Source organism: Dermacentor variabilis, chromosome 2 (assembly GCF_050947875.1).
Source record: "Dermacentor variabilis isolate Ectoservices chromosome 2, ASM5094787v1, whole genome shotgun sequence".
Lineage (NCBI taxonomy): Eukaryota > Metazoa > Arthropoda > Arachnida > Ixodida > Ixodidae > Dermacentor > Dermacentor variabilis.
In genome coordinates, this window is record NC_134569.1 from 62,639,369 (window position 1) to 62,664,284 (window position 24,916).

At 48.9% G+C, this 24,916-nt stretch overlaps 1 protein-coding gene and 1 non-coding gene across 3 annotated transcripts; both read right to left on the reverse strand.

Annotated features, from left to right (window-relative positions):
- Positions 1-1,376: 1,376 nt before the first annotated feature.
- On the reverse strand, positions 1,377-24,459 carry LOC142572002 (chitin synthase chs-2-like). Of its 2 annotated transcripts, XM_075680780.1 has the most exons (12): positions 24,293-24,459; positions 23,101-23,185; positions 22,367-22,539; positions 21,134-21,213; positions 19,244-19,358; positions 15,560-15,927; positions 13,308-13,508; positions 11,952-12,346; positions 9,984-10,261; positions 8,979-9,289; positions 2,572-3,276; positions 1,377-1,911 (listed from the first exon to the last, which is right to left on the reverse strand). In XM_075680780.1, the coding sequence occupies exons 2-12, from the start codon at positions 23,101-23,103 to the stop codon at positions 1,766-1,768; spliced, it is 2,775 nt and encodes a 924-aa protein (XP_075536895.1). In that variant the 5' UTR covers positions 23,104-23,185; positions 24,293-24,459; the 3' UTR covers positions 1,377-1,765. The 2 variants fall into 2 exon arrangements, with proteins under 2 accessions (XP_075536895.1, XP_075536896.1); XM_075680781.1 differs by lacking the exons at positions 22,367-22,539; positions 23,101-23,185; positions 24,293-24,459 and having other exon boundaries at positions 1,544-1,911; positions 15,560-15,932.
- On the reverse strand, positions 10,983-11,171 carry LOC142573511 (U2 spliceosomal RNA). The gene has a single exon (XR_012826347.1). It is a non-coding gene; the product is annotated as a U2 spliceosomal RNA (small nuclear RNA).
- Positions 24,460-24,916: the final 457 nt, after the last annotated feature.

A 24,916-nucleotide genomic window follows, 5' to 3' on the forward strand; every position in this document is an offset into this window, starting at 1 on the left:
GGCTGCAATGTCCCAGAATATAATGCTTTTCACAGGCTATATTGTTTCTTAGCACCATTATATTTATGAATGTAACAGAACATGAAAATGCTGTAGCAGTGTTACGACAAACTTAGCTTGGGGCCTGCCATGTCCCAAAATATAATGACGATATGAGCAACAAAAAAGTCGTGGAGGAAGAGAAAAAGACATTCTTCTGCATGACAATCTTGAAGACTACGCAAAGTATAGGAAAAGAAGCGCTGTAAAGGTAAAATTTATTCGTCTTGAGTAAACGATGAAGTGTGAACAACACCCGAGACAGCTGCACGTCTACCGGTGAAATGTCCTTGGCGCCGAGAGATCGCCAGGCACAACAGTGTGCGTCGGTATATATTTCCTAGATAAAGGCTTGGCTAATTTTTACGACAGTAAATAAAAATTCATGCAGTAAGGTGTAATATGGTTACACGCACCGCTGGTGCCAGTCTAATTCTATTGTTTCCTTTTTATACGCAACTGGTTCAAGTATTTTCATCACACCTTTTCCTAGACAGGCGCGACAAATATTAGTGTCGGTATATAGTGATAATCAGGAAGGCACCCCGGGCCACTTTCTTGCCGTTTTCTATTTCCGATTGGAAATATATGTCTTTTGCACCATCCCGGAGGTGTCTATCTTGTGATTGTGCATGTCCTGAATGTTACGTATTCTTGTAATTAGCTACACTCCAGCTCAGCAACTCCGTGCAGGGCAGCGACATTCATGGGTTGTGATTAGCTACACTCCAGCTCAGCAACTCTGTGCAGGGCAGCGAAATTCATGGGTTGCGTTAGCCAACCACGGGTACTATTCTGGGCATTGTGAAATTCCGCGAAATTGCCAAATTCTGCAAGGGCGGCATTTGGAGCCAGTCAGAGAGGCCGTAGCAGCCCTCGGGGCCAATCAGAGCTGATAAGATGGCGTAGTCGACAACATGACGCAATTCGACAATGTCCAGAATAGTACACCAGTAAAGAGAACTAGAAAAAGGGCTCCTCCAGTGCTCGCCTCTGATCGCCCTTCGTGCTACGTCGACAGAATGGAAGCTTAAACGGAAGGGTTGTGTAGCGCTCCTGTCTGCGATTGGCTGAGACGATTCATAGCCTTTGTTGCACTGCGCGTAGTTAGTGACACGAAGTATAAGCATCATGGATCGGTGTCCCAAGGGTATGTTGTTAACGGTTGGCTCGTAGAAGGGTGAGCAACAGCCATTTGGTTTGGACCAAAACACCTGCACGGGAAATCTTCGCCACAGCCCAGGATGCCGACCTCACTCTCCTCTTTCGCATTTCCGTATATTTCCCCATCTTTCCGCAGAAATGTCATTCAGCTCAGAATACCAAAACCGTGCACCAATCACACAGTGAAATGGCGATAATATCGAGTTATGCAGTATAGCGACACCATCACCAACAATTTAGTGTTCCTGTATATGCATATACAGAGACACCACACCGAATTACCAGGATTGCACGTGCTAGCTAGGCCACGCTAGGTGCATGCATGCTACGGCAAGTGCATAGCTGGCAGGTGGCTGAAACAGTAATGGTCGAATGGTATAAGTTTATGCTAAATTTAGCTCCCTGATATTGGCGGCAAGCCCGCTTAATTCCCGACACCACAGAGTACATTGTGTGCGGTTTGAGCAGCACCTGCTGCTACGTCAACGTCTTCACGCTTTATTTAGTAAAACAGTCTGTCTACGTTGCAAACACGTCCTCATTTGTGCCCGCTCAGTTCTTGTCATCTGTATGACGAGGCAGAGCGCAGCGGCTTTCTTCTTGACCGGCGAGAAAGCGATGGGTCGCTACGGCGACGACGCAGCATATCGGCCACAGCTTGTCGACTCAGAGCTTGTTTGAGGCAGCTCGTGTTCGTCTCAGGAATCACTGCATAAAAATAATGAAATGTTACGTATATATCATTGTTCTTTCTGTCACACAAGCGCTATCAAGTCCGATCTGACCTTTCAATCCTTAAAACACGCAGGTAAGACAGAAGGTTGTTTCGTGAGATCTACCGCTTAACTCGAGAACGAAGTCACTGATCCATGGGCATCGCACTTCGCAACGTATTAGTCATGACAGGGAAGTTTAGTTATCCTTCTAAACACCTCGTATCTTTTTTTTTTTCAGGCAACAGAAGGCTGGGTTACTGTCTGTTCGCCTGCTCCGCGCTATAAACAAATCGCGTTTCATTGGAGGCTTCTACGAGTCCCCATTTCACCGTGGAGAGCATGCAGGTAAGTGTTAGGAACCTTCCGGTTTTACTTCATTTCTCATTCCCTTCTCTCTTATATCTGCGGAATGGTGGCCTTGCACACATCTTGCGGAAGGAACAGCCAGAACATGTTTTGACGAGCAAGTGAGAGCAGCCCAAAGGCCCTCGCAGCTTATCCACTGCTTTGCCTAACGACGTATTGCGCCGCTGCGCCGTTATTGCGCCGGCAATAACGAATATTGCCGCCGCTGCTGAGAGCGTTCACTCTGCCTGAGTTAAGTACTTGAGCAACACCGGAAGGCGGTCGCCTCAGCGGTCACTATACTTACATTCGACCTCGTGTCCGTTATTCATGTTCATCAGGTTGCGGGTGAGGACGAATTCCAGGTCCACTGCCCTGGGTCTTCGCCACGTCTCCTCGCCAGAAGCGGAGGCGTTCGCCGGAGGCAGGTCTTCGATGGTTTCGGGCGTCTGGAGTTCCTTCAGTGCGGACAGGTAAGTCATGTAGCCCTCGCTAGGCTCGGTCGAGTCCAGGATGGAAATGGAGGCTAGCATGTGCGAGAAAGTGTGAAAGCGGTGGATCATCATGCCGCACACTTGCAAGAGCAGGATGAAGGCGAAGAAGGCGACGAACACCATGCCCAGGGGTTCGAGGTGCTGGTAGTTCGATTGCACGACGACGAACTCGGCGGACGGCACGTAGCCTATGGTCACGTTGGCTGCCAGGGGCCACTCGATGTACAACGTGCTCCTGTGGTGTTGGAGGAGCACAATGACGAGAACGTACATGGCGTTGCAGAACAGCAGCGCAGATACGACGCGGTTCCGGAGTGCATCTAGCTTTCCCTGCATCTCGTGTACCTTGGACGCGTCTTTCGCTTTCTCGGGCTCCAATAATGCCGTTATGAGGGAATTCCAGAATCTGTCTTCCTCTGGCTCCAAAGCGTCATGGGTGCAATGCCTTAGCGTCGGATGAGTGCGCCAGACCGAGTGATCGCACTCTGGTACCGCGCCCTGGGGTCCCGGTAAAGCACCTGCGTATGCGAAGATATCCGAATTATTTATTTTGCTCAGATAATAGGGATTTTGCCCGGTCGTGTCTACTATTGTGAACTCCGACGGCTCATCGGTAAAAGACCAAACCAAGATGCTTTAGCACATTCGCGGAATTCTGAAGGAAGGCATCGTTTCAATCTTTTGGCAGTGGTTTACTGTGTACTACCGTATACGACGGAAAAAGTGTCGCTTACGCTGATCAAGTCGTCGGCACAGTGTGATAGAGGCGCCGACACGAAGGAAAAAAACGCTGTCGCCGACAGTCGGCAGATGGAAATCGATGTCGTGTCGGCCTAGTGTGAGCGAGCCGTAAGAAGTCTCTTCGACTTATAATTACGGGCTGCACACCACGTGGTATCTTCCAAGTCCATTATTATTCACCACCCGAGGTTATGCAAAGTGCGCCCAGTGTGCATACACGGGCGTCCTTGCGTGCCCACCGCGCTCCCTTCGAAATGCGCAGTCATTCCATGACTGGTAATCGAACCCGCGCTGCGCTGCCGATCGAACGGCCCATCGCGGTGCGCCGCGCGGGAAACCCGTCTCCGTTGATTGCGCGGTCGAGCGCGCGCTGATCCGACGCGCGTGAGTGCAACGTTCTACGACACTACTATACCATTATTGCGTGACATTATTCCCAGGGACTTTCATTGTCAGGCAACCGCGCAAGATACGCGCACTACTCCGAGGGAAGAGCATTTTTTCTGTCTTTCCGCGCGTCGGTTTATTTTGCCCCCTTACGCGCAAGGGGGACACTGCACTGCGTGCCGTGGAAGGTGTTGCCCAAGCCACAGAAGGCGTCTCTTCCGGCCTTCTTCGCAAGTGGGTCGTTTGTCGGCTTTCTTTGTTCGCCGTTCCCCCGCCCGCGGACACCTGCTCGCGGTCACGTTCGGCCCGCCGGGTGCCCGCGTGCGTTCGGTGTAACTGTCGGTCTGCGAGAAAAACGTATGCGAGAGAGCGCGCGCGCTCGCACGAGGGCAACTCTATAGCGCCGTCACCTGCCAGGCCCGTCGCCGCGATTGACCCGCTATGGAACACCGGATTTCTCCTTCCTGCTGTATTTTAACGCGATAGCGTTAAGGAGCTCGTGTCGCAGAAAAGCCGGTGTCGTCGGCGTCGGCGTCGGTGTCGGCGTCGGCGTCCGCGGCGTTGGCCGTGAGCGATAAATCACGGCAGGCACTTCATAAATAAAAAATTGGAGGACTCTTAAGCTTCGCCTTCAAGAGTGGAACGCGACAGCGTTCCCGTCGACCCGCCAAGGGGTATTGGGCTACGGCGCAGCGACAACGCGCCCCGCATCGGACGCGGTGAGCGTCAAGCAACGCAGCGTTCGGCGCGACAGCGAAATGCGCGCCTCAGCAAGCGACGCACGCCTGAGCCTTCTAAGGTAACACCGCGTTCACTAGAGGCGCTTTTGTACCGCTTTGAAGCATCATTGACCAACACGGATTACAAAGTTTTAATGAAAGTTCTTGCAAGCCGATTACAGTCAATAATTAAGGATCTTGTAGGACCACACCAGACTTGTGGTATAAAGGGACGCACTATTGCGACAAATGTACACACGATGAGAGGGGTCTTGGAATGCTGTGACGATTTTCAATATGCCGTTGCCATCCTGCAGATAGATTTAGAAAAAGCCTTTGATTTTGTCCCACATGAAATTTTGTTATTAGTTCTTGAGTACGTGAATGTAGGATCAATCATCGCTGATGGGGTAGCTCTGGCGTACCGGAACTGCTCAACACGGCTGATAATTAACAAGACACTGGGGGCCCCCATTAAGATAGAGCGTTCCGTGCGCCAGGGGTGTCCTCTCAGCCCGCTTTTGTTTGCCATCTATCTAGAAAGCTTATGTTTGGCAATTATTCAAAACAGTAGCATAAAGGGCTTCAAACTCATGGAAGCCGAAGTGAAACTCCTGGCATATGCAGACGATGTAGCGGTGTGCTGTATAACTAAAGAAAGCATTACAGAGGTAACAACCATTGTTAAACATTTCGGAAACACAACAGGGAGCTTTGCAAATTGGAATAAGTGTCTCGGTTTTTGGCATGGTGAATGGCAGTCAACACCGGAAATGTTCGCCAACATTAGATGGATTAAAGCGCCAGCTAAATACTTGGGCGTTCCGCTCGAACATTACCGGCGGAATGAGGACTATTGGCTAGAAGAGGCCAAACGACTCAAGGAAAAAACAACAGATTGGAAAGGTGCTCATCTCTCGATGTTTGCGAGAGCTACTGTATGTAACTTGTTTTTAATAAGCAAAATATGGTACGTTATGCAAGTTTTCTGTTGCTCTCGTTTAAATGTGCAAAGGTTCCACAGAGTTTTTGCTGTGTTCATTTGGGCATCAGAATGGGAGAGGTGTAGCCGCACGAACTTGTTTAGGAGAGTCAAGGACGGGGGCTTAGGCCTGTCACATCTTTTTGCGAAGCAGCTAGTAAACCGGTTTTCTTTCTTTCGAGACGTGCATGACCCCTTTCTGCGCACAATGTGCCAGTTACGACTGAGCAAGCATCTGCCGATGTACGTGGTCTGCAATTTAAGTATGCCTGGTGCTCTTCGAGGGTACCTAAGGGAAGTCGTTGACAGTGTCCGTTTTCTGTCCGTACGTTTTTCTAATGATTATCTCTTTTCGGTGTCGCGGAAGAAATTGTACAGGGATGTAGTTGACATGATTATGCCGGTTCCGATGTACAGAGCCATAAACAGTGGAGGACAGGGAAACGACGTGTTAAAGCGTGTCAAGAAAATGCAGGTGCAGCCAAGCACTAAATCCTTTTTCTTTAAGTTGCATACCGGAACTTTGCCGGTACGGGCCTTTTTACAAGAGAAGGGTTTTTATTTACCATGGGGAGCAAACTGTCTTATATGTAAACAATTAGAAACAATTGACCATGTTTTTTTGCATTGTTGGGCAGGGGTTTTCTTTTGGGACGTTCTTCAAAGAACACTACAGAAAGAATTGCCTTTAAGCCCATTAGGTATTAGATTTTTGACGGTAGAAAATGAGGATGGCATGCCATTGGACTTAATCATGCTAATGGGCCTCCACTGTTTATGGAGGGCTCGAATGGCCGGTTTCTTTTGTGAGCCTGACAGCCGGCCTGCACGGCTGCTCTTCCGGGAAGTTATTTCCAAGTTCATTGATGTAATTAAAGAACAAGAATGTCCTCCGGATTGGCTGGCGAGGATTGAGCCCCTCGCCACATTAAAGGAATTTTAAACTTGACATGGACAGCCACAATGTGACTGACCGCACAATATGCATGCGCACAAAGTTGAATGTGTGTGAGTGTATATTTATGTATCGCTTACCTTATTTCAAGAAATGATGCCCTTTTTGTTAGCTTGGTGAAACTTCCGGCAATAAAGAAAAAAAAAAAAAAAAAAAAAAAAAAAACTCGTGGCTCAGTGGTAACGTCTCCGTCTCACACTCCGGAGACCCTGGTTCGATTCCCACCCAGCCCATCTTGGAAGTTGCTTTTTATTTATGGAGTGCCTGCCGTGATTTATCGCTCACGGCCAACGCCGCGGACGCCGACGCCGACACCGACGACACCGGCTTTTCTGCGACACGAGCTCCTTAACGCTATCGCGTTAAAAGCAACTTCCAAGATGGGCTGGGTGGGAATCGAACCAGGGTCTCCGGAGTGTGAGACGGAGACGTTACCACTGAGCCACGAGTTCGATGCTTCCAAGCGGTACAAAAGCGCCTCTAGTGAACGCGGTGTTACCTTAGAAGGCTCAGGCGTGCGTCGCTTGCTGAGGCGCGCATTTCGCTGTCGCGCCGAACGCTGCGTTGCTTGAAGCTCACCGCGTCCGATGCGGGGCGCGTTGTCGCTGCGCCGTAGCCCAATACCCCTTGGCGGGTCGACGGGAACGCTGTCGCGTTCCACTCTTGAAGGCGAAGCTTAAGCGTCCTCCAATTTTTTTCTTCGCGATCAATGCAGACTGTCGGAAGCGCCCAAGCGAAAGCGTGAACTTTCACTGTTGCGCATGATCGTTAACGATCGATCAGCCGTCGCTGCAATGTAGACAAGACGTGCATGCTGCACCCTGTCCTCCACTCCTTTTCCCGACGCCTGCAGATGCCCCAGTTCTCGTCATTAGAGAGGTTTGCTTGTCCGGTATTCCGGTAAAACGCAGGCGGACGGGGCGTTGGGGCGGAGGCGTAAACATGAGCTGTCTGCATGGTGCAGCCACTTGGTGGCGCAGTCGGTATAGGTGTTCTGTGGCGCCATGTGGCGCAGTGCTCAGACAGAAACAGCTAATATTGCATTAACCGAGCGTATTCTTCTTCACTGCTTGTGTAAATTTTCGGCACTGGCGTAGTCGTGTTGCTGCCAGAGATTTACACCCGCAACAAAGTAAAGTACAATGGGTTACTACAATATTAGCTGTTTCTGTGCGTTTGAGTACTGCGCCACCAGGTGGCTGCACCATGCAGACCGCTCACGTTTACGCATGTCCTCCGTGCTTTTACGCCTCCACTCCAACGCCCGAACGCCCCGTCCGCCTGCGTTTTACCGGAATACCGAGGAAGCTAAACCTCTTATCTATAGGGCGTTTTAGTGTATCGTTACCGCCTGTGCCAAGTGCTCGCTGCGTACTCGCGGAGCTGGCACTGGGCAACGGTGCGTGGACCAGACGGCGTATGCGACCGTTTGCGACAGGACAGTTTGCCGATCCCGGTCGCGTGGTCGTTGACAAAGGGGGGCAGCATTTTGGACGGCACGCGACGAGCCGCTCTTTTATCTGTGCACGCTTGCAGGCTAGAAGTCCGGGTGAGTGCTACAGCTGCGAGGGAAAGCTGACGGAAGGGTATACGCCAAGCTTCACTTCTGATGCCACGGACATTCAACGTTGCCGAAAGCAATGAAAACATTTGGAATTCAATGTCCTTTTCTTGAAAAATTTGGTTGGCCACGCTCCCGTATTTCTTCCTGCTTCCCGTAGGGAAGCAGGAAGGAAGGCGTTGAATGAAGGTAACGTTGTATTCCGCAAGTGTCTCAGAAATTCTAAGATGTATGCAGGCAAGGGTTGCGAGTTCGTACATGCATGATTGTATACGACTGTAATATTCGGTTCGCCTGTGCGTCCTTTTCGTCGTGACAGGATGTTGTGTTTTCGGTACTATTACGCAGTGGTGATGGTTCATAGGGTTTCCCGAATATATTCGAAAGCAGCGTTTGCCAGGGCCGTTTGCACCATAAATTTCACCGGTGGACAAATTTGCTCTGTTGGAAGGCTTCACGCAAGTGAAATTAAATTTCTGCGCAGTTGTCGAGTGACAAAAGTGAAAAGTTTCGTCCAAGTTTCACTACTTTCGACAGCTTACGCGCGGCAACACACAGTAACCTTTGCGAAGCCTTGTAGCAGCGTGATTAGCCAAGGTAAAGTGCTTTGTCAAATCGGCCAGTATATAGGGTGCGAAAGAGCTCGTATAGCGAAGGCTTATGGACCAGACTTTGACCGTTTGTATTTCTTTGATGCCTGCCGAAACCTCAGCACGTGGGGGTTCTTGCGTTCCGCCACTGTCTCGACGCTGCCGACGACCGAACCCACAACCTATAAAGCAACATTTATACTATATACCATGGAGGGGGGGGGGGTGCGGCTGGTGTTTCGAGATAAAGGACGACTTCAACACAATGACCGGAAGATACCGTACCATTCGGCTTAAGTTCCTTGTGCTGGCCACTTTTGTTCTCGCCTTCCTCTTCTTCGTTCAAGACGGGCATCTTGTTTGCACACTCTTTCAACAAGGGCTCGAGGCTCTCCGGTCTTGAGTCGCCCCTGCTGGCCGTGTTCAGGGAGAAGTCTCCCCACGTGGTTCCGCTGTGGGACTTTGTGCACCAGAGGCAAGTGAGTATGTCGCCGAGGCGGCACGTCATCATCGCCTGTGCCATTGGCCTGTACCGGTCGGTGTTGGATGGTGCGTGATCCGCTCCGCCTTGCGTTGTGTTGGCAGCGGGGGTCTCCCTGCATGCGGTGTGACACAGAGAGGCGTTAAAAACGGTGACCCCACTTCAGCTGGTGCATGTACTGGGCAGCATTATCGGCATTACTTAATATGTTTACTTAATCCGTGTTCGGACTTAATGAGTCAGCACTGACAAAGAAATGAACGAATAACGATACCATATTTCGGCTTTGTTATTAGTGTATTACACCACTAATATTGCGCAATCGTTCTTGGTGCTGTCATTCGCGCACTGCTCCAATTAGGTGGACGAGAAAATACGGAAGCGATTATGGAGAACCTTTTACCGAGCGCACTTGGGGAGTTGTGACGTGCAACTTCGAAGGGAGCTTCTCCAGCGCACGGAGCCGTGCGCGTCCGCAAACGAACCACAAGCAATACAAATGGTGACGCGGTAAAACTGTACTTGGTGTATGTGTTCGCACCACTTCGGTATACCGGTTCTGCACGAGCAAATTGTCGTGCTTACCAACCCAATTCGAAGATTTCTGAGGACTTGTTGGCGAAACGAGTCCGCGACGGGAAGACAACAAGTTCACAAAACACGCGCATGCTTCTCAAAACGCGCAAATGAAGGCACATATGCTGTGGACGCGTGCACGAATAAAAAAAAAAACTGCATAACTTCCTCTGACGTGAGTGCCACATGAAGTCAAATCCGTGCGCGCGTGCGCGCGTGTCTTCCATACGTACCTGGTGCCCCAGGAGACGACGTTGAGGTTGATGACCGAGTAGAGAGCCAGGATGAGGTACATGGAGGGCACGAGCACGACGTATAGCAGGCCGTGCATCAGGCACCGGAACTCCTGCGGGTGCACAAGAGCTGCGAAGAAGAACACGAGCGCCGTGCCCACTAGGAAGATGGACGAGGGCGACGAGATGCCGTCCTCTTGCATCTGCAGCGCCGTGCCCACAATCACGGCGGCCATGAGCAGGGCGTAGGCTGCCGACAGCGCCTGCGCCACCGCGATCTGGAATAGAATGTCCGCTGCTGAGACAAGCATGTTGCGTCAAGGAGTCATGCACATTCTTTGACAGGAAGCTTAAGGGACATGCACTTAGGATAAACATTGGCAAGTGAGTTCCTTTTTTCTTTTCAGAGATCGACAAGCAAGATGAAGTTCCACGATAGCAAAAAAGAAGTCATTCATCCGAGAGCAACATAAACCTACGAGGAAAAACCCACGCGGATTTCTTAGAAACGTGGCGTGGCAGTTTGAAGAAAAATTCGACCTGGTTCAGGAATAGAACCCGGGATGTAACGCGTTTTCGGCGCTGGCGCTCTGCGATCTGAGCTAACTAGGAGGCTGTCACATCGCAGGACGAGGGCGAATTAATCGGCGACTCGAAGCGCAGGGACAGATCCAATTCGCCCTCGCCCTGCGGTCTTCGAGCCCTCTAGTTAGCTCAGATGGTAGAGCGACAGCCCAGGAAAGGCGTTGGTCTAGGGGTTCGATCCCTGGAACAGGAAGAGAAGGGTGTAAATTCGGCCTTGTTGGTACGACATATATGCCGCAAGTGAAGCGCAAAAAAATAAAAGAGAGACAGAAGGAAGGTGCATGTGTTGGAGTGTGTGTCTTGTACTCTCCTTCTGTTCTTGTTTCTTACGCTTCACTCGCAATGACAGGAAGAACTTTTACAGCGAAGCTGTTTATGGCTAGGGTTCCTTGCATTTTCCTCCTGCGTGTGCTATAACCGTGGGCCGATCCCGAAGATAGCGAAATACCGGACCGACATGCGGCGGAGGTGAAGCAGGCTTCAAGCATTCCGCCGAATTGCAAAAATAAGTTTAATATCTTGGGTCCAAATACAACCCGTATCAGATATTAAGCTTATAAGAAGAGACACTAAACCTTGACCCACGCCGGCCATGTCTACGTTCGCATTTCCCTCTCTTTGTTGGCGTTCCAAGCGCTTATCTACTTTCCGGCTCTCCCGTGGTGGCGGTCCCTTCGAAAAGTCACGCGTGCATAGTTTCCCCCGGCTCCTCGGTGCTGCGGTCCCGTCGTCCATGCGAATGTACATGAAAATCACGGTAAATGAGCTGTTACCTTTGTTCTAAATTCTGTGCCACCTCTTTGTCGTGTGCTGAACAGCTTCGCTGGTCATTCACATGAGTGGAATGGCTCATGATTTTTTTCTTCGACAGACTTCTTAAAAAAAAAAAAACTCCAATGAGTTTCTTTTGTACAGCTTCGCGCTACTCTTGAGTGGATGACTATTTTCTCCTTTCATAACAATAAGCGCCGTCAATTACATTGCTGTAATTCGAAACACGTCTCACCGTGTTGTCATTAATACTAACCTTATGGCTTAGAAAGTTGGAGGTTAACGAGGAGGCGTGAAAGTTAGCCGAGTACCTCACGACGAACGCGAGTAGTACATTTTTGTCTGGCAGCGTCGCATGCATTGCGTACTTCTAATTTATTTTGTACGAAACAAGTAAGTAGTGAACTAAAATGTGTTATATTGAACTGCATACGCGGCGAAATGCCACCTCTGTGCGAAGTTCGAATACGAACGAGCCAGTGCTTCAGCCTGAAGAAGCACGTATACCTGGCGCTACTACGCGAAATTCTGTGCGAAAACTGTTCCGCGGGTCGCGCAATCGCTACAGTACACGCGTCGAATTGAGCGCCGTGTGGAGCGCAGTTGACGTGCCTGAATCTGGTGTGAGCACAGGAAGCAGACGGCGACGAAGCCCAAAACCGGCGCGGCGTTGAAGGCAAACGCCGTCATCATGGTCATCCTGAAGCAGTTGACGAACGCGCCGACCAGCATGAGGAAGATGGTGCCCGGCCCGAGGATGGTGCCCACGAGCAGCATGCCCTGGTAGGCCATGTAGAAGTTCGAGATGCCGCTGTTGTTGCGCGCCATCTTTCGGGCGCTCATCAGGATGTCGATGATGTTGGCCATGGTGGAGGGAGTCCAGCGGCGGCGCTGCGTGAAGAACTCCTCGAACGTCTCGGGGCAGCGGGTGTAGGCGTCCGAGGCGGCGCTGTACTCGACCTGGTATCCCTGCTTGAGCAGCAGGGTGCAGAGCCAACGATCTTCGCCTGCGACGCGGAGACGACGGCACAGCGAGAAGCGTTGTGCTGCAGCGGCACTTCAACGGTTACACGCCGCAATGACTCCCGGGCAACACTGTCGAAGAACACGCCCGCCGCTAGAAGGAGGACGAACATACGTCACGTCCTGCCTGTGTCGTCGTTCGTGCTCCTTGCCGGTTTGTTCGCCGTTTTAGAGCGAGAAACGTGCCCTTCGATTGTATGACATTCGGCTGATCGAGGCGAGCGAAGTCAGGAATTCGACTTACCGACAGTGCCGACGGAGGCAAAATATTGTGAAACTTTGGTACGAGAAGCGCAATTGTCGGTTATGCCCGACACCGCGAAGTACCGTAACATCCCGAGATGTTGTTCACCCCCGAAAAGTATAGTCCCAACGTGTATATTCTTCTTAAAGATGTTGTATTTCTGCAAAAGCGCCGAGGGATGATACAGCCCTCTAGATTTCAGATTGCGCAAGAAGACTAGGGAAACTTTGAAAGAAAGGAGAAAAAAAAAAGGAAACCACTGGGGAATAAGCAAATACTGTGTGAGTGATACTGTTCCAAGGAAAAATGGGAACGGAACAGGTTTTGACGAGGCACAGTAAACGTTGCATGTAGTTGTACCGTAACTAAGTCTTAGAAATGTGGCCCGAGTTTCTTGTTTCCAGGATAGTCGTCCAACCACTACTATCAATCCTCACTCATTCAGTCAGTCGGTCGGTCGCTAGCTCGAACCGAATCAAACAGTCAAAATGAATACATGAGAGAGTTGGGTACCATGACACCATTAATGACAGTATCACAGTGATAAATTAGTGAGCAAATGCAAAACGTAAAAGAAAGTACGATAAAGAGCGTACACTTAAAAGTACAGCGATTACATGTAAAATATGGCTTACATTCGAAAGAATGGGGAGTGATTCATTATTCAATGTATTTCTCCTCGATAGAAAAATAGAACGCACCTTGGTCGTACTGAACGAAGTGCACCGCCTCCGTGGACTTGGTGGTGTATGTCTTGAGCACGTTGTCGGCCATCAAGGCCTCGCTGCGGAACAGCGAGAAGCAGCCCGGGCTGCACAGCACACAGCCCAGCACGTGCTCGGTAGCCTTCTGCAGCCAGTGGCCGACGGCGTACTCGAACTCCTGGTACCACACCATGGGACCTGCGCCCCGTGCATAAGTGTCCATGCGACTGTGGTCAGTTAATCAGATGGCGGCTGATACGTCAGTAAAAAATAATGCGCTGCGCGGTTTTGTTGGTCATTTGTCGAATGCACACGTCATTTCCGAACTTGTTTCAAGAGACATTGAAGTCGTGATGCTTGTGGGATGAATGCAATACTTACCCCCGTATTCACCGACCATCCTCCTCGACTCGAGTGAAGAAGACGTTACGCTTCTCAAGAGTTAACGCGGTGTGTCAACGAAGCGTAGTGACACTTTTGTCGAGGGGAGGCGTTGGCATCAACTTTCTTGAGATGGAGTGTTGAGTGGAGGAACATTCTAGAACACGGGGCTAACCCTGTATTCCAGAACATCCCTCCACTCGACATTTCACCTCGACTCGAGAAAGTGGATTGTAAAGCCACCCTTCGACAGAAGTCTCTGCGTTTCAATGACATTCCACAACAGTTCACGAGAAACATAGTGCCTTCCTAAGTCGAAGGGTGGAGTTGTGCTGCACTGGTGGTAAAACTCCTCAGTAAAAATCAAAAGTAGCGCCATCCTTTGAAGATTGCGACTGTCCTCCTCCACTGCGCTTTCCCTCGACGCTCGGCCCTCCCATTGGCCCAACGCCGTCGCATGCTCTCCCGCGTTTTTTTTTTCTTTTGCTTCCGCCGCCATCGCGGTGCCAAACATTGCGAGCCGCATACGCAGACATTTGGTCGCTCATTCTCGCCATGGATGAAGCACGCGCCGGTGCGAGCGCGTCAACTCTTCGCCGCAGGATCCAGGCTGAGTCTGAGCACCCTGCCGATATGGCTCGTCAGGAAGATGTACTGAAGGACCGTGTCTAACCATGCATACCAGTGCTTTCGCTCGTATAACTATATATGTTCAAGCCACGTTGAACCCTAGCCATTTTTTTTCTCGAAACTATTCTTCGGAAAGGTCCCCATACACTGTGCGCAGTAAATTCCGAGGTTCGTTGTCGAGACTTGCATCGGATGTGTTACGGACAATAAGTCGCGCGTGCTGACGCGCTTATCTGTCACAAGAGCGGCCGTAATCAAATGCCATATTACCACCCCGCTACAGGGGCGCTATGCTTCCAGCTAGCTAGCGGAACATAAGCAGCAAGTATCGTTGCATGACATTGGGTTCTCTGAGCGCCAACCTCGAAATCGAGATACCAGATTCGATCCTGTCGTTATGCATTATAACAGCTATCGCCCTTGTAGTTATATCGTGTGTTACGCACCTCCGTGAGCTATCACGTGCACTTTGCAATATATTGGCTCCATGGCGCCTGAGTCACGGAAGCTCGCTTCTCGCTATGCTGCTTCTTGATATGGGAAAGCCACCTTTGGCGGGCGCGTTCGAAGGAGCTATGTACTCTTGTGCGTACGCACACGCGGATAGATTGTCATACTTTTGAAGCGCGACATAAACGCCATATAAATAGTCGTCGATTGTATCGGTCTCTGCGTTGCTCTACCGTGCAATATGTTCGCCCGATTGAACCGGGAGGGAGGTGGACCGAACAGAGCCTCGAAGAGTGCTTATCAGCTGCCACCTTTTCTGCCGTGTGCCAATCTGAGCTACTGATACACCAAAGACAGCGAAACTGTGTATCGGGGGTCTGTGTACTGGCGGTTCTGTTTGCTGGCCCTTCTTAGTGGCGGCTCCCACGCCGGCCATTTTCACCGCCACAGCCGTACAAATTCCTAGCTGAGCTCCAATGTGGAGCCGGGGATATGTGACGTGAGAATATATATATATATATATATATATATATATATATATATATATATATATATATATATATATATATATATATATCTATATGTACGGATTACTGGCTCAAAACACCGCCCAAATAAGTTTCTGCCTATTCGAATGAGGTATACCCGAGGCAAAATTTACTTTGCAGTCACTGATAATTACGCTTCAAAGCATATATTCGGGACCATCTGGCTGCTCTTTGATTAATAGCATTTGATATCGAGCACACCGGCCTTTCACCGCCACTCGCCGTAAAATGCCAACGCACCGGATCCGATGGGGTGTATCCTCCCGCAAGCGGCACCGAGCGCCGAGTTGTTCTTCATGTGGTCGAGGAGGTAGAGCACGGCCTCCGGCCGGAAGCTGATGTCGCCGTCGAGGGCCAGGATGTAGGTGTTCTGCTTGCGCACCTCCTTGCGATGGGGCTCGAGGTTCGACTCGGCGAGCTGGTGGCCCAGCAGGTAGTACATGTACATGACTTGAGACCAGCGCTTCTTGTTCCGGATGCGGCTGCGGTCTTTGAGGTGCACAACGAGCCCGTTGCGGCCCGGCATGGTCCACACGAGCCGGCCACCGTACGGCGTGTCCAGCACGCGCGGAGGGCGCAGGCAGATGTCGTTCAGCCCGTACACGCTGCTGCTCTTGCGATCAGAGAGAGAGAAAGGGGGAGGGGAGGCCAGAAAGAGTAGTTCGTGCTAGTTCGTCTACGATTCAACTTGAGTGCGAAAAGACGAGGACAAGAGAGTGAGAGAGAGGGAAGGACACAAGAGGAAATGCAAAAAGGTTAAACCAGATGCGAATATCCGGTTTGTTAACCTGCAATCGTGGGAAAGGGTTAGAGAGATATGGATATAAAAGCTAGCCCGGCTCAACACTCTGGTGATGTGATGGTGACTCGTAGCGGAGAGGAATCGAACTCGCGACCTTGTGCTCAGCAGCACAACGCCGCCGCTTTTGAGTTGCACCGTACCGGAGATTTCACACCACAATTGGCGCTACAATAGCAGAAGAAGAATGAGATAAAGGAAAATAAGAAGGCACGCAAACATTGTTGTATACGTGGGCTGTGTAGGTGGTTATGATTTTATAGGGGAGATGCATAACGCACAACATCGCAAAATTGGACAAAAATGATACATAAGAGTGACAGCTGGGGTCGGCGCTTGTAGATTTCACTCATATATATATATATATATATATATATATATATATATATATATATAATTTCTTTCCTTAGAAAATGTTTCTTTGAGTCAGTTGCGTAGGCGAGTCATCGCTTGCATTTTCTGCAACCTCATTTCTCAACGACAATGAATGAATGAATGGATGAATGAATGAATGAATGAATGAATGAATGAATGAATGAATGAATGAATTAATGAAATCTATCGATCGACCAATGTAGTCACTTGTTAGGTCTCCTGTAATGCCTCTGTTTTCGTGCAATTTTACATGGAGCCTATTGTTTCATGCCGTCCTCTCATATCGACCCGTTGAGCAATAATTCTGAGTTAGGGAGCGTAGATGTTGATAAAGTTGATGATGGTAGATAGGGTGATCCACTGTAATTACAATGTACACAGTTGGAAATAATCCACTGTAAGGAGCACGCAGAAGGACCAACTGAAGCAACTAAGAAAGAACACACAAGACAAGCACTATTAAACAACCACCCGAATATGCCATTAGAATCGATACGCCCATTGATGCGACATAAATAACAAATAGGAAATTACAAAAAAATTAGAATCTTGCCAGGCCAAATGATGTCAGGAGATTTTACCCTCCATCTCCCGGGCTTCTGAAAGGACAACAGGCTCTTCGAACGCACTTCGAGTCTCGATAGGCTGCAGCATGCATCGGAAATTTCGCAGCACTGCGCGTAATCATGTAGTGAAACAAGAGGCACGACTTGTTTTCTGAGTGCTGCACGCAAGAGCAGCTAACAGTGCCAGCCAGTCGCCTTTTTTTTTTTTTTTTGCTTTGGAGAAAGCAGGACGGAGTGAGCTACGAGAGCGGCAGCATGCGTTTTGAAAGGAACTGCTCTTCAGAGCTATCAGCTCTCGCATCAGCGTGTGCACGTTCGCTTCCTGTAGTGTCGAGTTACCGTATTGCGCCGAGCCAACAGTAAAATGCGTCACAGGCCTGGCGTCCCGCCTTGCCGTCTTGTCGCATTCATTCTTGAAGGACACTATAACGGGGAATGCGAAGTGTAGCCGCACCGGTGATTGCAATGTGGGAGTTAGCGGAATGATTACGTATTATGATTACATAATTGATTTATTGACCCAATCTATTGCCTCGGCTATATGTGAGACGCCGAAGTGGGCGCTCCGCATTAATTTTTACCGCGTGTAGTTGAAGCAGGTGCAAACTTTTGATTTTTTTTTCCCATGCCACCCGACTGGAATGCCGCTGTCTGGGATCGAACTCGCGACCTTTTTCCCGGGCGAAGGCTGGCAGAAATAAGACGTACATGACACGTGATGACCTCCACCTTGGCTATTATGGAAAATAATTTCATGAAACGCGTGGCTGTCCTCTGCTATTTCTGCTAAGTTTATAATGCGCCATGGTGCTATTATGGCTATAGGTTGGTGCACTTCACTCCTGCCATTTCGAGCTGGTCACTTTACCGACCCGTTACAGTACTTTATTTAAAGACTAGTTTCTGTGACTTGCAGGCGACGACATCATTTCTAGTTTGGCTTCCGGAGCTGCTGTGTCGCAGTTAAAAGATAAATGTGGCAAGCGCAGCTCGGCTTCCAACAGACATTTTTTTTCTTCTCTCCTTTCGCCGCCGCACTAACTCCGAAGGAGATGCGGCAAACTACGTGGATCGTTCAGAAGGGCGTATTTGGAGCGTATTTGCGACATGTTTTCGCCGCTGTGTCTACACGTTGGTCTGTGCCGCGCAATTCTCACACTGTTATCGCACTGAAACGCTGGTTCCCGCTTCACGTGAGCCCGCCATGCAAAATAATTCACCCCGTAACAGAGTGCGGGAATTGCTCAGCGCGAGACGGACGCAGGCGCCGCTCCGAAAACGCTCCGAAAACGCACCAAAAACGTGTCTGTGTGCTTCTTTACGTATACGGTAGTCTTGTAGCGTTGTGTTTTCATTGTTATAGTAAAAAAAAAGAGATTATAAGGTATGTGTACGTGGTGAATGCGCTCCCTGTAGAGGCCGCTTTAAGGTGCCAGGCCAGCCTAATTTGTCGCACATTTTTCTGTCGCTCGCATCTGTTATGGGCGCGTATGGTCAAACTCGTTTTCTACTTAAATCATGAGCTTTCCATATTCTGCCCAAATTTATTGAACACGTACAGCCTCTGCCAAAAGAAAAAAAAGAAACGCCGCCTGAGAGGGCTGCGACTTGTCGGATTCGTTGAACGGCTGTTGCGAGAAATCTTGAGCGCGAAGATAAGAGTTCGCCTCCGTTCCCAGACATTTCGAGCAGTGCGGTCGGCTAGACGTCTCGGTGTTGGCTACAGTCGTGCGCGAAGTGGTTGTTTCTTTTTTGCGACGTCTTTATAGAAGATTTAAAAAAACGTTAGAATGGCACCGTATAGCGTTGTCTAAAATATACGCGCGCTAGATTTTATGTGTAGTCGATCACATTTGTCGAGGGCAAAATGTTCAATCAGAAAGAGTTGATGAAAGAAATAAACACGATCAAAAGAAACTAAATAGCACGAGAAGGACTATCGCAAGTCGTGCGATCAGTACTGGATCACACTGTTTAGACTTATAGGTGGGCTGCTGCCTCTGATTCGTATTGAACGAATAACAGCGCGTAATGACGAGGACGAGAAGGCGATACCCACAGGTGCTGCCAAACTTGGTTTGCTACTTTTGGATGTGCAAAGGTGCGCACATAACATCAGAGCAAAAAGTGGGTGACGCATATTTTTTCTTGCGTTTCTCGTTTGAATGAAGGGGATATACTAACCAAGCGGCGTCGTTCACAGTGCTGATTAGAGTTTGAACGTAGTCGTTGATCACGCGACATTTGCGACCAGACGCGTCTTGGGCATCTTTGAAGGCGTCATCAAAAATAATGTGGGCTGAAAAACGAAACAGAAGGAAATAATTAAACGATGTCCTTCGTTTCAACGGTCAAGACATGTGGAATTCGACGTTGGCAAACAAACACACACTGACGAACTGTCTGTTCTAGCATCCAGCTGTATTTTCACTCCGCTCTTTTCCGGTCGTAACTTTTTTAGACGCTAGCTCGTGAGGTACAACCACACGAAGCCAAGAGACAATTAAGCCAATTAAGGATAGCGGTCGCAAGCGTAAGGCGAAAGATGCAGGTTGGGTTCCCACCGGCGGAAGGTTGTCTTTTCGTTTACTTTGATTTCATCTCTCATGATTATTTCTAAATTTCAGTGAAAGAGAAACGGTTAATTACCCCCATGATTTGCTTGGATTCGCTTTGTGTTAGCTTCATGTGGCTATACTTGTCGAAACATCGAGCCCCTCGGATCCCCTCACTCTTCCACCTCCCGAGATAGACCTGTACGGCACGTTGTTTGATTACGTTGTCTACGTTTACAGCGAACAACAGTACTGAGCTGGAAAATAGGCTGACTTTTGCTGAAAGGCTGGGCATAGGTTTTCTTCGTCCCACCGTAACAATCCCCACCTATGCTGCCAAACCGTGGTTTGTGGCGTCAAAGGCGCCATGGCAGGAGCCGGGGAATTCCCCTGGCTGCGCTGAACGATGCAGTTGCCGAAAGAGGGAAAGGGCGCTGGAAAAGTGGGCGTGAGGTAGACAGGTCGTGTGGCGAGGCCTATGGTTTTTTTCATTCCTACAACTGCGCGTTCCCAGACATCCTGACGTGTCTTCGAACGGTAGTTCACTGGCCTTTGAATTTTCATGAGAGTGTCTTGACTCCATTCGCCACTATTTAGTATATAGTTATAGTTTAGCCGACTTTCTGCCAGTCACGTCTATCCGGTATACTTTTTCCGCATCCCTGACTTATAAGCTTAAGCCATTTTCTTTGCCGCTATCCTCGTTGTTAGCGTAATGCTTTCTCGTTAGTTTAGTGGTTATATTGATACACTGTGAATCAACGTTTTTCTGGTGAAGGTAACTAAATAATCCAGCCATACGTCTATTTGCCATCAGTCATTCTTTCCTGAGCAGATGTGGCTCAGAGTCCCCCTTACTTTGTAGCGTTTTCTATTCGCACCAAAGTTTTTCAACGTTTTATCTCGGTACCACTAGCTCCACTACGCGGGCAGGAGTAGACAATGCTATTGATTAACGCGAAATAGTAGTGCTGAGAAGCACTCCCTCAGGAAGAAAGGAGGCACCGAAGGTGTCTTCATTAAGGAAGTTTTCAGAATTGATACAACGCGTCCTCAAGGCAATCCTGGTTATAGGTGAGAAGCGGTTCATAATTTGGTCCGTGAACTATGCGGAGATTTCAGTGCGGGTTTTTTTTTATTTTTTTATTTTTTATTGTGGTTTCATGAACCAAAATCGCGAGTATAGTGACTACGCCCAAGGCAGAACAAATATACCTATAGCCGGGTATGACTTGAGAAGGCAGTGGCATTTGCCCGTCAAATGCGGATGCACACAAAGACGCTCTGCCGTTACTATAATGGCACTCACTGGCCGGTTTCTAGCTGTTCTTGTCGATTATGATCGCGTTTTGAGCTAGCCCAGTGCACCCCGCATTTCGTCGAAACCGTACGCGCCACTCTACAAACAACGTAACACGATCTTGCCGTGTCACCTTGTGCGGTTCGCGCACGCAGCATGCCCGCATGATGCACGGGATGCAGACGGCGTGCACGGGCTAAGCCCATCGTTCAAACTCACTTTCGAAGACGTAATACAGCTTGTCCTTTAAGCCCAGGTGTAGCCTTGAGAGCCGGCGCGCGCTCTGGTCGCAGTCCATCCTGTGCAACGACGACGGGAAGAAAAAAATAAATAAAACAAATATGACTGATCTCAGTGCTGCACCGTGCAGGCGAAGGGGCTTTCCCAATCACCCGGGCGCAGCGGGCAGGCGTAGTCGCGGTAATAGGCCCTAATAGGCAATAATAGGTAATAGGTATTAAGCACGAGGCTTGTGTACCGTGGCGCGAGTCGTCGCTGTTTCGTTATGGAAAGTGTTACAGCGAGAGCAATGTATGCGGAGTCGACAAGTGTAGGCATCGTGCTATACGAGGCGGTACCGAGCAATTTCGAGACTGGCTCTGTTTTGAAGAAAGTAATTCATGTGCATTCAAACACTGTCCGCTATGAAATAGACCCCTTGCGCAGCAGTGCCGTGCTGCCAGCGTTCCTGCCACTTTGCGAGTATGTCGTGGACGTCTTCTTACCGGAAAGAGCCGAGCACCCTTATGCGATTCGAGCTTGATTTAAGCATTGGTTTCAAAATGGCTACCTCTGAGCTGGCTCTTTTAAATTTCGGCATCGCATTGTCGTGCGGTCAACTCGTATTGTCACCACAACAATGAGGTTATACAGGGGCCGTTTGCATGGATCATTTTATCTTCCGCTGTCCCGCTCCTACATTTGTGCTATATTAACGCATATGCGAAATATTTCATTTGGCATAATGGCGCCTGTTTTTTGATACCACAGAAGTGACGATAAAATGACTGCTCATACGCTTTATTGGCACAGTTTATATACAGTAAATTATGTAACATTTTATTTCCTTGATATGTGTTCAACAAAATTTTTTTTTCGTTGACGTTAACCAATGTAATTGGTGCAATTTTTTTTTTTTGTAATTGCGGTGTCGCTGCCATGATGATTGATATTTGCAGGCCTTAAAATGCTTGTGTAGCACGTCTGATCTTAAAACCCTGATATTTTGCTTAAATTTTCTTACAGCAGATTCTTAGCTGATTCACTTATATTTCGAACTGATTATAGAGGATGTCAAATGTATCTCTCGACGGTATTTTTCACAGAAAAAAAAAAACAAAAAGAAACAATCGGCATTACCTGCGGCAACAGCCCGTGAGATTTTAGCACTGTCTTCGCGCTTGTATTATTCTTTTTGAGACTCGTAATTTCGTTATAAATTTGTGTCCTTACCTGAGCACTGATTTCAGGAGCTGGAGCATCTCTTCCTTGGTTTCGTGCCACATGGTGGCGCATGCGTAGATCCTCGTGACGTCATCCTCATCTTCCAGCTGATGCTGGGACGACTTGGGAGTGCGGAGCCTTGTCTCGACCGCCTCCCGAAAACTCTCCATGTTAGCCTGCAGCTGTTCACGTTAAAAAAAGTTTAGAAAGCACAGTGCCGAGGGCGAACGAAAGCAACGAGTTTTCAATGAATTACAATGCATCTCCACCTTACATCCTGCCCCCACCGCGAAATTATATTTAATTTAAACTACAATTACAAGAAGAAGAAGCTTCTTATTCTGTGTGTGCGCGCACGCACGTAGAACAGAAAAGAAAGCACAGCATTAGTGTTGCGGCTGTCTTTTTGTTTTATTGTTGTGCGTGTGTCCGCACTGCCCTTTTTAAGCTGGTAACTCAACTAAATCGCCTATTTGCAAAGTTGGCAATTGCAAAAGTTAATCGCTTTGGTGTGTCATAATCGCCGGCCGACTTAGTGCGAGACAACCAACGCTGTGCCGTCTGCCATCACGTTTTAATACATGAGCAAAGTTTAGTTAATAAGGAAGTCAAACAGTGACTATCGTACGATTTGTGACTGATGTGTCGTTGAAAACTAAAACAAGCAGAGCAGCTCATTATGCTCATTGCTTTGTCTAATGACTAGTTTTTCAGTGAAAGACCTTATGGCTGATAAACGTCACCATTTCATGTCGGCTGAGCCTCCGGATGTTCAGGGTCACGGACTGTTCCAGTAAGGCGCTTGCGTACGTGGGCCGTGCAAAGAGGCTGCATTGAGTGCAATTGAAAAAATAAATAAATAACGAAAGCAAAGCAAAAATGGACTGTTACTGGTTATGCTGCAAGTACTACTGCATCGCCATTATGCCACGAAAAAAAATATGCACACGTGGCGCACCTGTTAAATACTGCGCCACAACGTGTGCGAACTAACCTGCTGCAGCTTTTTTTTTTTGTTCATGAACAACCTTCATGCTAAACTCTTGTGCAAGAGGGAACTACATAGTGGGTCGACTTATATTTGATGCTACAGCCGACATGGGAAATCCACGCGCCAAGTATGCATCTCATCTATGCGCCTCAGTGTGCAGCAGTGTTTTATCGTCCAGTGTTTTGCGCAGTCAAAATTGTAAGGAAGACATATTGACGTGAAAAATTCGAGGGCTCAAAAAAAAAAAAAACATTTATGTCGTTAAACTCTGTTTTAGAGGAATTGCTGCCACTGAACCAACGTTATCGTGTCGCTCTGTCGGCGGTATTATATTTATTGCGTTTGAATCAGTCTGCGAGAGGAGATGTCCTTTTCTGTGGGTGCGGCCGTTAGGGTTCGTGAGCGCAACGTACACGTGGTCTACGGCAGGTTCGTTGCTGCTATAAAAAGACAATGGAAGTTACGGATATCGGAGGCATAGTTGTCTTTATTCTCCGTTGGACCCCTTCCGACAACAGCGCGTGTTACACTTGGCGCCGTCTTCCCGCGCAAAGACACTACCGCTGTACGAATTAAGAAGAAGCCACAGCCGTCATCGCCGCCAGCCGGCAATCGCTCAAGCTTCCGCGTGTTTCACAGGCCGTCCTTGAACGCAGTCCGTAGAGGTGCCAACTGGCAAGGTTGCACTTCGCGCGCTATCCGCCGATGGCAGCGTTGGGATTCACGCTGACACGTATGCATATTGTTCGCGCCGAATGATATACGTCTACTGGACTGGCAGTTTCAGGCATTAGGCTGCGCGCTGGCATTGCAGGGAAACGTTCGTCCGCGGGGAAAAGCCGTACGAAGTCGAAGTTCAACGCTACTTCTACCTGCGGAGGGGCAGGAGGCGCCGAGGCCGTGCTTGCGTAAAGCCAAGCTTATAGAAAAGGAAATAGCCTTACACTTGACGACGACGAAGCACCTGGCGTGCCTGGTGAAAGTACAGAATACAGTAGTTCGTTTATACAGTGGAATTGATTGTGGTACCGTGAGCCGTATGGTAGGACAGAGCAACCAGGCTGACGACTTTGAATGAAGTTAACTATACCTACGCAGCCTTCGCACCTCTATACCGCTACCCTCGATACATCCGGCTCAATTAATCTATCTTTCGGTTTCGGTTTCGCTTCTGGCGTTACCTACGCCAGCGGTTGCTGCTGCGTACCACGAATATATGCAATGCCGTTACGGCACTTGTTGGTTCCCTCAGGAGAAAGCGGCACTGAACCCCGTTGTAACTACACGGCGGGAAAATTCGTCGACCACGTTTTCTTAGAGTGCGAAAGCTGTTAACAATCTCTGCGCCCCATGGACAAAATAAAACACCTAGAGCGATTTTTCGCTCTGATTTCACATATCATGATAGACATTTTGTTCACTTTCACTAATAGCGCAGTTGCCTGCTCACGGAAGACAGTTTTCTTTTCTGCTTGCTGTAAGTTTCTGACAAAGAGAGAAAATTAGTTACCGGAATTGATCTTTTATAGTGGAGGTGTTTGCGCACTTGATTTATGTTCTGCACAGTT

What these genes read in the sequence shown, in the direction of transcription:
- LOC142572002 (XM_075680780.1), bottom strand. An exon ending in TGTGCTCACACCAGATTCAG is followed by an intron (nt 10,262 to 11,951) that starts GCACGTCAACTG and finishes ATTCTATTCCAG; the next exon opens with ATCGCGGTGGCGCAGGCGCT. An exon ending in TAACGGACACGAGGTCGAAT is followed by an intron (nt 1,912 to 2,571) that starts GTAAGTATAGTG and finishes ATTTTTATGCAG; the next exon opens with TGATTCCTGAGACGAACACG.